Source organism: Condylura cristata, unplaced genomic scaffold (genome assembly GCF_000260355.1).
Source record: "Condylura cristata isolate star-nosed mole 26May11 unplaced genomic scaffold, ConCri1.0 scaffold00002, whole genome shotgun sequence".
NCBI lineage: Eukaryota > Metazoa > Chordata > Mammalia > Eulipotyphla > Talpidae > Condylura > Condylura cristata.
This window is the reverse complement of record NW_004567103.1, coordinates 12189911-12201746: the sequence shown is the minus strand read 5'-3', so window position 1 is coordinate 12201746 and position 11836 is coordinate 12189911. Positions and strand designations below refer to the sequence as shown.

The 11836-nt window shown below is 53.8% G+C and overlaps 2 protein-coding genes across 3 annotated transcripts; one reads left to right on the top strand and one right to left on the bottom strand.

Annotated features, from left to right (window-relative positions):
- Positions 1-1366: 1366 nt before the first annotated feature.
- Positions 1367-4705, top strand: STK16 (serine/threonine kinase 16). 2 transcript variants are annotated; one of them, XM_012727110.1, is made up of 8 exons: positions 1367-1403; positions 1763-1949; positions 2471-2690; positions 2938-3071; positions 3231-3351; positions 3489-3584; positions 3987-4108; positions 4219-4705. In XM_012727110.1, the coding sequence occupies exons 2-8, from the start codon at positions 1864-1866 to the stop codon at positions 4364-4366; spliced, it is 927 nt and encodes a 308-aa protein (XP_012582564.1). In that variant the 5' UTR covers positions 1367-1403; positions 1763-1863; the 3' UTR covers positions 4367-4705. The 2 variants fall into 2 exon arrangements, with proteins under 2 accessions (XP_012582564.1, XP_004674323.1); XM_004674266.2 differs by lacking the exon at positions 1367-1403 and adding an exon at positions 1424-1678.
- Positions 4706-6110: 1405 nt separating this feature from the next.
- Positions 6111-9869, bottom strand: LOC101620976 (tubulin alpha-4A chain). Its single transcript, XM_004674265.2, has 4 exons — positions 9791-9869; positions 7808-8030; positions 7362-7510; positions 6111-7154 (listed from the first exon to the last, which is right to left on the bottom strand). The coding sequence occupies exons 1-4, from the start codon at positions 9791-9793 to the stop codon at positions 6183-6185; spliced, it is 1347 nt and encodes a 448-aa protein (XP_004674322.1). The 5' UTR covers positions 9794-9869; the 3' UTR covers positions 6111-6182.
- Positions 9870-11836: the final 1967 nt, after the last annotated feature.

The window sequence follows — 11836 nt, the reverse complement described above, 5'->3', positions numbered from 1 at the left end:
CTTAGAAACTTGTCAGAAGTGCAGTCTCGGGTCCTACCCCAGACCTAGAGAACCAGAATTTGTATTTTAGTAAGGCACCCAGGCCAGTCTGAGGAAGCACATTCAAGATTGTGCAGCAGTGCTGAGCTAGACTGAGTTTGGGATGGGGAGGGATTGCCTTGTCCATCTTGAATCCTCAGCTTCTAGCACAAAGAGTTCCAGTCTAGCACAAAGGGTCCCAGCACAATGCAGGGTTAAATCTAGATAAACAATATATACCAAAAAAAAAAAAAAACTATAAAAAGAATATTAGACATCCCCCCCCCCACACACACACACACCCCAGTTCAGAGTCAAAGGAAGTTGTAGGAAGTTCTTCTCTGGGATCTGGGGTATGAAAAGGAGAGGTGGGACTAGTTTACTAGAGGGATCTTTTTCCTAGAAAACCTGTTTCAGCAAAAAAGCCCATGTTGGTCATTCCATCTTTCTGGGGAGTGCACTCGTCTCCAGTCTACCTCTGTCTGCCTGGGTTAAAGACATCAAGGACAACTGCTTGGTGGGAAGGCTTAGGAATTTGTAAATTTCTATCACTTCTTACCTCACAGTTCCAAGGCTGGGATGTGAGGATCAGGGTCATAATAATTATTTCTGTTTACTACCACAGTGCATCAGATAATGTTCTAAACACTTTGAATCTTATTTAATCTTCAAACAACTGTGTGAGGTAATTACCATTCCCATTTTACAAATTCCCATTTTACAAATAAATGAAGTAGCCTGTCTAAGGTCATACAGCTAGTCTAGTATCTGGGATTTGAACTCGAGTCAGGCCTAATTGTCCATGCACTAACTCTTAGGTCTGCCTAATCTATCATCTGTCTACCTACAGTGAGGGAAAGGGATTTCTGAGAGAAAGTAACTTGCTCTGAGGCCACAGGCTAGTAGGCTAGTAAGAATCTAGTATGGCTCAAGAGCCTGAGGTCTTAACTACTGAGACCACAGTAGTGGGATCCAGGCTAGAGTCTAAAAGGTGGTAATGCGCCCAGCTCCAGAGGTCCAGGTCACCAGCACCCGCTCCTCCCTGCATTCCCCTAGGAACTGGACTTTATGGGTCACCCACAAGGCCTACTACCTCCGGCATTGGGAGATGGAGGTCCTGGGGGCCTACGGCCCGGCCGGCTTTGCTCCCTTTGGGCGCAGATGCTTGCTTGCGTCTTGACCCTAACTGAAGGCGGGATGGAGACCTTCCACCCGGGTCCTGGGACCCGTCCTCCCCAGGACTAACCCGCCCCCGGCCTCTCAGCTCTGCGCCCCCTCATCGCCCGCAAGCCCCTCGGTTGCTAGGAAACCGCGGCCGTTAGGCGGGCGCGAACTGATGACGTCTCCACTTCCGGTCCCTGGCGCTTCCCTTTCGTCTGAATCAGGTCAGTGGGGAGTCCGGGCCGACCCACTGCGGGCAATGGTTCTTCAGGCCGAGGGTGGTCTCCACAAAGGGTGGACTGGAGCCTCGCCCCTATCGCACCCCCGAACTACCTAGTGCCAGATGTTTGGGGCCCGACGGGCGGTGGGGGGCCGGGGCCGCCCTAAGTTGCGCTGGGCTTGGAAGAACCGGCCTAGTAGCCGCTGCGTGGCCTGAGGCTTTAAGACACCTGAGCCCAGCCTCCTCCCAGCGGGTGTCCCCAGGACACATTTTCTCTAGGTGGGCACCTAGGTGCTGAGACCTGAGCCTGAGAGTCCACTGGATCGTGCCAGACCCGCCACTGTGCCTTTCTTTTCTTTCCAGCATGATCCACCGGGTCTCCAGTACATCTGGAAAGGCGCAGTCATCCTGCACGAACCCTTTGGCAGCCCCAGACCGTCCTTGAGGACGATGACTGAGACACTATGGGCCACGCACTGTGTGTCTGCTCTCGGGGAACTGTCATCATGGACAATAAGCGCTATCTCTTCATCCAGAAACTGGGGGAGGGGTGAGTGTTTGGATTTCACTTAGTCTCCAGGGCTTTGGTGATTGAGGCACAACGGTTTATCCCTGTCCTCTTATCTTTCTGAGAGAGCATTGCTACTTTTAGCAATTAAAGAAAGTGGGTTCTGGAGCCAAACCTCCCAGAACCAGCTTGTGTGACTTTGATAAGCGATGGTTTCATCATCTACTTAGTGGAGATTTTTCATGCATCACTGATGGGACTGTGAGGATTAAATGAGATAATGCATGTAAAATGACTCCCTGGTGCTTGGTTCAGTGCTTTTGTTAAATATTGACTAATGATCTATTGAGGAAAATCTGTTTTGTGCAAAGCTCTGTATTTTGACCATAGGACCTCAAAGATAACTGTGTCCCAGCTCTTGGGCTCAAAGTGTAATGATCTTCAGACTGCTCTTAGAACTGCATCTGGGGAGGTTTCTGCTAAATAGGAAAGACACTCCCCCCTGCAGGAATTGCTCTGATGGCACGTGACCATGGTCCTTCACTGACCCCTTTGGCCCACAGTGGGTTCAGCTATGTGGACCTAGTGGAGGGGTTACATGATGGACACTTCTACGCCCTGAAGCGAATCCTATGTCACGAGCAGCAGGACCAGGAGGAGGCCAAACGAGAAGCAGACATGCATCGCCTCTTCCAGCACCCCAACATCCTTCACCTCGTGGCTTACTGTCTGAGGGAGCGAGGCACTAAGCATGAGGCTTGGCTTCTGCTACCCTTCTTCAAGGTCAGAAAGTCTCCTGGCTGTGGAAGGGGTTGCAACAGAGCCACAAACCAAGGACTCTGAACAGTTAAGCATGTTAGGAAGCGGGGGTGATGTCCTGGGTTTGGCCACTTCACATTTGGGATTTAGAGACCCAAGTGGGATGTGTGTGTGTTTGGTAAAAGGGATGACATTGGGAAGGGATCAGGCTCAGGTTGTAAAACTCAAAGAAAAAAAAAAAATCTCCAATGCAGGGAAATTTGTGTTGCAGAGAGGTACGCTGTGGAATGAGATAGAAAGGCTGAAGGACAAAGGCAATTTCTTGACTGAAGAACAAATCCTTCAGCTGCTGCTGGGCATCTGCAGAGGCCTTGAGGCCATTCATGCCAAGGGTTATGCCCACAGGTCAGTGGGAGGGCTCTGTGCCTTTGCTGGGGCAGAAGGGAAAAACCAAAAGGGAGAAGTGAGCAGTCTCTGCTCTCCTCCCAAGAAATAGCCCCCATGATCCTGTGGGATTGCAGCCTCCCAGACCAATACTCATGGAGCATTTCCACCTCCCTACAGGGACCTGAAGCCCACAAATATCTTGCTTGGAGATGAAGGGCAGCCGGTTTTAATGGACTTGGGTTCGATGAATCACGCGTGCATCCACGTGGAGGGCTCCCGCCAGGCCCTAGCCCTGCAGGTAGTCTCTGCAGTTCTTTGCCCGCCTGCTTCTCTTTCCCAGCCCCTTTTGGTGCCTGCCCCAATTTGGTTATATGACAGTTTTGTCATGAGTGAAGTCATACTCCCCATTTTTAAGCCACGGGGTCACTATTCTAGGACTGGGCAGCCCAGCGGTGCACCATCTCCTACCGGGCTCCGGAGCTCTTCTCTGTGCAGAGCCACTGTGTCATCGATGAGCGGACTGATGTCTGGGTGAGAAGCATGTGGAGGAAATCTGAGTGGGTGGGTGCTGCTGTCCCTGCTGTGGCGTAGAGGTCTTCGGCTTCTATTGCATGGGGCCCCTGGAACCATGCATGTCCCCGCCCCCATCGACTTCCTACCTAGGAAATGTCAGCAACACTGTACTCAGCTACTCAGGAAGTGGTATAATCCCGCCCTTTGAACAGGGTGGGTACAGCCAACTGTCAGAGCTGAAGGTAGAGGCTGCAAGGGGTGTAGAGGCCCCCAGCTAATTGGCAGTTTCTCTGGGGCCTGATGGCGCTGTGTGGCTACCATCAGCATGTTATTACCTTATGTAGTCCCCTCTTGTTTCAGAATTAAGGGAGAGATCACCTCCCGTGGTCCCTTTTCAAGGAGTAACCAAGTTCTGCTCAGTCCCTAGGCTGCGTGCTGTATGCCATGATGTTTGGGGAAGGCCCTTATGACATGGTGTTCCAGAAGGGTGACAGTGTGGCCCTTGCTGTGCAGAATCAACTCAGCATTCCACAAAGCCCCAGGTGAGCAGTAGAAGGGGCACCAGGCAGTCCAGACTCCTGATGTTAGTGGAGTTGAGGCCCTGTTCCAGGGCCAGTTCTCTTCCAGTCACTGTGCCCTCTTCCTTCCACAGGCATTCTTCAGCATTGCGGCAGCTACTGGCCTCGATGATGACTGTGGACCCCGAGCAACGCCCTCACATTCCTTTCCTCCTCAGTCAGTTGGAAGCACTACAACCCCCAAGTTGTAGCCACCCAGGCCAGCTTACTACCCAGATCTGAACAGACCAGTGGCCATGTTGAAGGTAGTCACAGTGCCCTGGGATGCGCCTCCTGCCTGGTAGCAACCTGTCTATTCTGTCCTCTTGTGATTGAGGACAGAGAGGTTGGATAGCCAGACTTCTTCCGTCTCTGCTTCTGCCCGCTCACCCCAAAGCATCAACTGGACAGAGCACCTGGCTGAGTCGGGGTGGGTGGAAGGGTGAATGAAGAGAGGGGAGCTGAGAGAATCTGGTAAGGGCTCTGAGTGGGACTGCTGAACTTACATCATGATTTGCCTCCAAATTTGGGAGCAGGAGAATGTATAAACAGAAGAATAAAGTGAGAGTAGCTTGGTGTGGATCTGCTTTTCATTGTTCCTGGATGAGAAGTACAAGGGACCCACAGTCTGGTTACTATTTTCAAGGGAACCGCTGGAGATAAGAGGCTGGGGGCAGCACAGTTGCATGCAAGGAGGCTGGTATCCTTCTAGATCTTCTGGCTGGTGGTGGGCGCTTCTAGCTTTTCTTTGTCAGAAGTTTAAAGCTGCTCTGACTTGAGCTGGTTTCTATCTGTCCAAGAATTGGAGCCAGGGCCCCCTAAAAGCACACTCGCTTGTTCCCTTCCTTCTTTCCCTGGGTTGTAGCTTAGTCAAAGCAGCCCAGCAGGTTTGCCAGGCAAGGGCTTCTGGGTGGAGACACCTAGGGAAGCTTTGGGACATCCACATAGCAAGTCTCCCAGCCTTAGCCTGGGGGCAAGGGGAGTGGATGTAGCCACCTTATGGGTCTTTAGCTTCTCCCAGATGGTTCTAGCTCACACACAGTTAATGATTAATGAGACCAGTGTGGTGTGGCAGTACCCAGCAGCCACTTCCTGCCTACTGTGCTGAGTAAACAGGGGCCCTACCTTTGCTGGGCTTGAAACCTGTTCCCCAGGGAAGGACACTGCGTCCCTGAATCACCAGGGAGGGGAAGCAATCAAGGGCAGGGTTGCCATCTCCTGCTTCTGAGGTTGAATGTCCCCCCTCCCCCCCCACCCGGCCCACCTTCACACACTGACGTCACCATGGGCCCTAGGGTGCCTATTAACAAAGTAGAAATTTTCCCCAGAGCCCTGGCAGAGGCTCCCACCAGCTAGCACGGAGGCTGAGGCCAGAAAGAAAGCACAAACAGAGGGGAGATGACCTGACTTTTAATGGCACAGCCCTCGGCCCCAGCAAAGCAGTAGGACAGACAGTAAGCTATGCAGTGACACAAAACAACTGTGGGGGCTTGCCCTCGTTCCCCCCCATCCCCCAAGCTTATGACTAGGCTCCATGCCCAGGAAGTCTGGGCCAGCTCAGTCCCACTCCCAAGCCCTCATAATGCACAGAGGTGCCTCGGCCAGGCCTTGTCTCCAGGCTGGTGAATGCAGCAGCAGCAGGCAGAAAGGCATAGCAGTCTGACTTCCAAATACACAAATTGCTGAACTTAAATGCCTACTTGGAAAGGAAGTGAAGACTTGTAGCTTTCAACGACTTGTGGTTGGGTGGACAAGTCCAGGTTCCCATTCTCATTTCCTCACTATCCCGGGCAAAACCTCCCACCCCTGCCAAGGCTGAACATCAAGGTCCCAGGGATCATGTTTCCTGGCCTGGCAAGGCCCTTGGCAGGTCCCAGCTTCAACCATGGAAGGAAAAAGGGTCATGAGCAGCAAATAGGGCGGCGGCAGCAGCAGCAGCATGAAGGAGGCAGCGAAAGCTCAAGCTCAAGCACTCACGGGGACAAGAAACCGTGCAAGGAGACTGTTTATTTCGAAAGAATTTTGCAATAAACATATGAGTAGGCTCCAGGCAGCTGTTCTATTCTTCTCCCTCATCCTCATCCTCATAGGAGTCGATGCCTACCTCCTCATAATCCTTCTCCAGGGCGGCCATATCCTCCCGGGCCTCAGAGAACTCGCCCTCCTCCATGCCCTCCCCCACGTACCAGTGCACAAACGCCCTCTTGGCGTACATCAGGTCGAACTTGTGGTCCAGGCGGGCCCAGGCCTCGGCGATGGCGGTGGTGTTGCTCAGCATGCACACGGCCCGCTGCACCTTGGCCAGGTCGCCCCCGGGCACCACGGTGGGGGGCTGGTAGTTGATGCCGACTTTGAAACCCGTGGGGCACCAGTCCACGAACTGAATACTACGCTTGGTCTTGATGGCCGCGATGGCGGCGTTGACATCCTTGGGCACCACGTCTCCGCGGTACAGCAGGCAGCAGGCCATGTACTTGCCGTGGCGGGGGTCGCACTTCACCATCTGGTTGGCCGGCTCGAAGCAGGCGTTGGTGATCTCCGCCACCGACAGCTGCTCGTGATAGGCCTTCTCTGCAGAGATGACGGGGGCATAGGTGGCCAGGGGGAAGTGGATGCGAGGGTAGGGCACCAGGTTGGTCTGGAACTCAGTCAGGTCCACGTTGAGGGCCCCGTCGAAGCGCAGGGAAGCTGTGATGGACGAGACGATCTGGCTGATGAGGCGGTTGAGGTTGGTGTAGGTCGGGCGCTCGATGTCCAGGTTGCGGCGGCAGATGTCATAGATGGCCTCGTTGTCCACCATGAAGGCGCAGTCTGAGTGCTCCAGGGTGGTGTGCGTGGTCAGGATGGAGTTGTAGGGCTCCACCACGGCTGTGGACACCTGGGGGGCTGGGTAGATGGAGAACTCCAGCTTGGACTTCTTGCCATAGTCAACAGAGAGCCGCTCCATGAGGAGCGAGGTGAAGCCAGAGCCGGTGCCTCCCCCAAAGCTGTGGAAGACCAGGAAGCCCTGGAGCCCTGTGCACTGGTCAGACTGAAAGGCAAGAGAAAGAGAGAGAACAATGTAGGTGGAGGAAGGGCCTGCTGGTTCTGCAGGGAAAGGTTTGTAAGCATGGCAATGTAGCCGCTCACTCTGGAATATGCACCATTAATGATCAACACCTGAAACAGATCTGGAAAAGAGATCCCCAACCATTAGCCTGGTTTCAGAAGCTCCCTCCCTTCCACGCCACACCCTCACCAGCTTGCGGATCCGGTCCAGTACTGGGTCGATGATCTCTTTGCCGATGGTATAATGACCACGGGCATAGTTGTTAGCTGCATCCTCTTTCCCAGTGATGAGCTGCTCCGGGTGGAAGAGCTGCCTATACGGCCCATTTCGGATCTCATCTGGAAGGGCGTAAACCACATTATTAGGGGACAAACCACAAGGCGGCTTACCAGGGACCTCCCTCCAGCTTGGTAGCTGCGGTCAGACGTTTGGAAGTGCTCATCCTTCTGCCAGACTGAGATACCAGTGTGTGGGAGAAACCCAAGCCTGCTGCCCAGCCCAGCATGTGATCCACTTGCTTCCTTTAGCTGAGGAGTTTTTGGGGTAAGGAGAGCCAGGCCTAAATGATACCCTTTCTCCAGGAAAGTTTAGAATCACCCTCTGCTCCTCTCAATTCCACTTCCAATTCCTCTTACCAATCACGGTGGGCTCCAGATCCACAAACACTGCCCGGGGCACATGCTTGCCAGCACCAGTTTCACAGAAGAAGGTAGTGAAGGAGTCGTCCCCTCCACCAATGGTCTTGTCACTGGGCATCTGCCCATCTGGCTGAATCCCGTGTTCCAGGCAATAGAGCTCCCAGCAGGCATTGCCCATCTGGACACCTGCCTGCCCAACATGGACGGAGATGCATTCACGCTAAGGGATAAAGAGAGAGGGCACAGCATAAGTCTCACGCCACGAATCCTCACCTCACAGCCTCTGCTGTCTAACCTTCCAGCTCACGTGACTCAGTAGGCAAAAGCAGAGGCTGGGGGCTGGGCAGAGGTCAGAAGAGGTAGACTCCTCTGCAAAGAGCTTCCCAACTTCCAAGGCACCCAGTTGAGCAGGTCAACCCCTTAGTTTAATTCTAAGTAGGGAAACTTGTCAATAAAAGTTGCGGCTGTACATGACTCTGCCATTCATAGGCCACTCAGGAGGACAGAGGGCAAACGCATGTGAGACAGACAGACACTGCAGTAACCCAGACAAGGGCAAACGACTTTACAGCTGTTCTGGATCCCTACACCCACAGATCCAGCTTTTGAAGCGCCTGAGAAAGCACAGAAGGTTTGAAGCTGTACATTTATAGCTAGGGGCTCCCCACATGATTAACTCTTTGCTTCAAGGATGAATAACTAGAATTTCTCCCCCTTTCTTCCTGTGGGCTGCAGAGAGACCTCAGCCTGCTAACCTGACAATAACTGACCACAATGACCATCAGGATGCCCTCTCCCCCACCTTTAAATCCCATCTGGCTCTGAGGATCAGTCCCATCTGGCTCCTCTCCCCACCTCCACCCCCACTCTCTGGGAGTCTTCAGCACCACGTCAGCCCTCCGAAATAGCAGTAAGGGCAGACCTGAGTGCGGGCAACAAGGGTTGTGGGCTTGGGGGCCTCGCTGCCTTAGGCTTATTCCTGACCGTCTGAAATTAACCACTGAAGCGCCAAAGTGGTGCGGCACAGGACGGGTAGGGCTTCGACTTTCAACAGTGAAATGGCGGGGTGACTTTACAAATACCCAGGAAAGGAAGCGGAACCTGCTGTGAGGCCCCAGAGGTAACACCTGCCTTGCCGTGCTGCGGGCAGGGTGAACGCCATCCAGCACCCAGGCCCGGCATTCTCCTCCCAGACTCGTTCCAGTTACATCCCAGTCGAAAGCCAGGATTGGATTTCGGCCCCCGTTTCTGAGCTATAAATATCACCCCCCTACACACACCTCTCTCCCTCCCCCCAACCTGGCCTCGGCCCCAGGCTCTTGCTCCACGCCAGCTGTCTCTGCCCATCCCCGGACCGGACCCGGGGGTTCTGGCTTTAGAGGGGCCGGTTTGTCTCCTGAGGCCAAACCTCTTTCCCGCCTTCCCTCCTGGCTCAGAAGCGGGGTGCTGAGTCACGGAGGGGGGGGTACGAGTGAAGGGATGCCTACAAGTCGGAAGAAAAGGGGATGCTGGACCAAGTAATCTGACCCCCTTCCCTCTCCTAGTGCCTAGCAAGAGTTCGGTCAGTTCTAGGGAACGGGAGTGGGGGCGGGCGGGGGGGGGGGTGGGGAGGGGCGGGGGTGGAGGGCAGCCAAGCGGGTCTTCCCCCGTTCGCGGAAAGGGCTGGAAGCAGGACCGCGTGACTCCCCTCGGGAAGGTTAGGGTACATATGTTTGGTGGAGCAGGAGGGAATTTTCAGGAGGACGCCTGCCTGCTGGTGAAGAAGCCTGCTCCGCTCCACCCCCATCCCCCGTCTCCAAAAGTGGAGAACATTGCTGGGCCAAAGTCGCCAGGAGGGGGTGGGGTGGGGGTAGCGCACCCTCTTGCACCCCCTGGAGTCCTAGAACGCCGGGTGGAGAGCCCCGAGCATCCCAGCGGGGAGGGTCCGGAAGGAAAGGGGCAAATTCGGAGAAGTGGTGATTCCGGAGGGGCCGCACTCACCATGGTGAGTCCAGGAGGTGCGTCTCACGTAGAGTCCGCGTGACGGGTCTCAGTGAGAACTGCGCTAGCTGCAGTGCCGCACCGCTCTTATATGCAGGGGGCGGGGCCACCGCGCTCGGGCTGCCCACTGGGGCCGAGAAGCCTGGTAGCCACGCCCCCAGTGGGAGGGGCGGGCCACGGCGGGGCCCCGCCCCAGGCGCGTTAAGTTCCCTCACCTGTCTGATGTGCGTTACAAACACAGATGGGGCTTTTAACACTTCGCTCTCGGCTTTTGGCCCACAACCCGGGTTTCCAAGCTCCGATGCAGGGACGGGGGGCCCGCCTCACCTGCACCTGCGTCACGGGGGCGCCTGTCTCTCAGTTATTCCATTTAAGCGGGTTACTGTAGAGGTTGTCCTTTCCAGGTGGCTGCAGTATACCTTCACCCGTATTCTCCCCACCTGCCTCTCTGGAGGCTCTGGCCTGCTGCCTGGATCCGGCCCATCTCCCGGGAACCCTTGCAGCGGAAGGCGGCCGGCTGGTCCCCTGCCGGGAAGGCTGGCCTTGGCCAACACCTGTGCGAAGGGTGTCTATCCCTCAGGCTCCCGCAAAACTGGGCGCCACAGCCTGACTGCAAGGGCAAACCCAGGGAATCTGCCGCGCTCGCAGGCTATTAGCCAGCCCTCGCCCTTGCCACCTGCCAGCTTTCCTGTTGCCAGAATTGTTGGAAGCTCTGGACTGAAGTCCTCACTCAGGTCTCGCATCCTGACCACCTTGTATGATCTTGGGCAAGTGACATAACTTCACCAAGTCCTTGGCATCTTCCTGGGCCAAAAGGAAAAAATGATTCCACCCTGAAAGCATTGTTGTGAAGTATAAAAATGTTTGCTGATTCTGAAGAGGGGAAAAGACATGGTAGTAAAGCTGATTTTGACTTTCCCATCTTTTTCTGCCCCTAAGCCTGCTCAGAATCTGTGACCTGCCTCTCAACACCCCTGGCTCAGGTGGAAAGCTCGACAGAAAAGGGCCATTCCTTCTTTCACTGGGAACTTCTTCAGGAAATGTACCTCGTGCCCACTGGCATCTTTAAGAAACCTGTCACTTGGAAAGGATTCACCTGTGTCTCTTCCCGCGGTGTTTTCTGGGACCAGGGCTGTCTGACAACACAACACAAGAGGATAAAATACCAGGGGTAACTGCTCACCAACAAAATAGCTAATTGACATCTTACTTAGGCAAGGCACAGAAAGGAATACAATGAAAGCTCTATTTTCCCAATACACTTAACCATCTGCTTGGGAGAACATGGTACATTTGTTAAAAAGAAAACCTGTAAGGGCATAAAGTGAGGCCAGTTTGGCAATGGGGTCCTGGTTTCCACAGAGCTCCAGAGTTCCTGGTGATTACAGAACAGGACCACTTGGAGGCCCGTCCTGGCCTTTTCCCTTGGATCGGGGTGAAAACAAAGACATTTGAGCTAAGTCACATAAAACAAATCCTAAAACCTCTCTGAACTTCAGTCTCAGATTTTCCCTTTGTAAACTGGGGTAACAACTTTACTCTGTAAGGATCAGACGCATTTAGAAAGGTATACATGCACAGCCAAGCACCCTGTGAGCAGCTATCTGTGCTCTTAGGACATTTACTCTCTTGTGGCCAGCACATGGTGCAGTAGTTATGTGCGTGTATATCCATCTTCTAGATCACAAGCTTGGTGAAGGTGGAACCATATCTTATTCATCTTTGTGTCCTTACTTCTTAGCCTCGTGCTCACTTAGCACTTGGTGAGCATGCATTAATTGTGTGTCAAATGGACTATTTCACTTCAGATATGAGACTCAAAATTGGGTAGAAATCTAGGAAGCCAGGATTTGCAAATAGACAGATGAGAAGCCACATTCCATCTCAGAAATTTTTTTTTTTTTTGATCCTTGGAATGTTAACCCCCATGATATTTAGAAAATGGGGGGGGGGAATCAGGATTTGTTGCTGTGTTGGGCATCTCTAGCGTCACCTGTATATGGGGAGATTAGCTAGGCCTTGGCATACAGGTGCATTCACAGATGA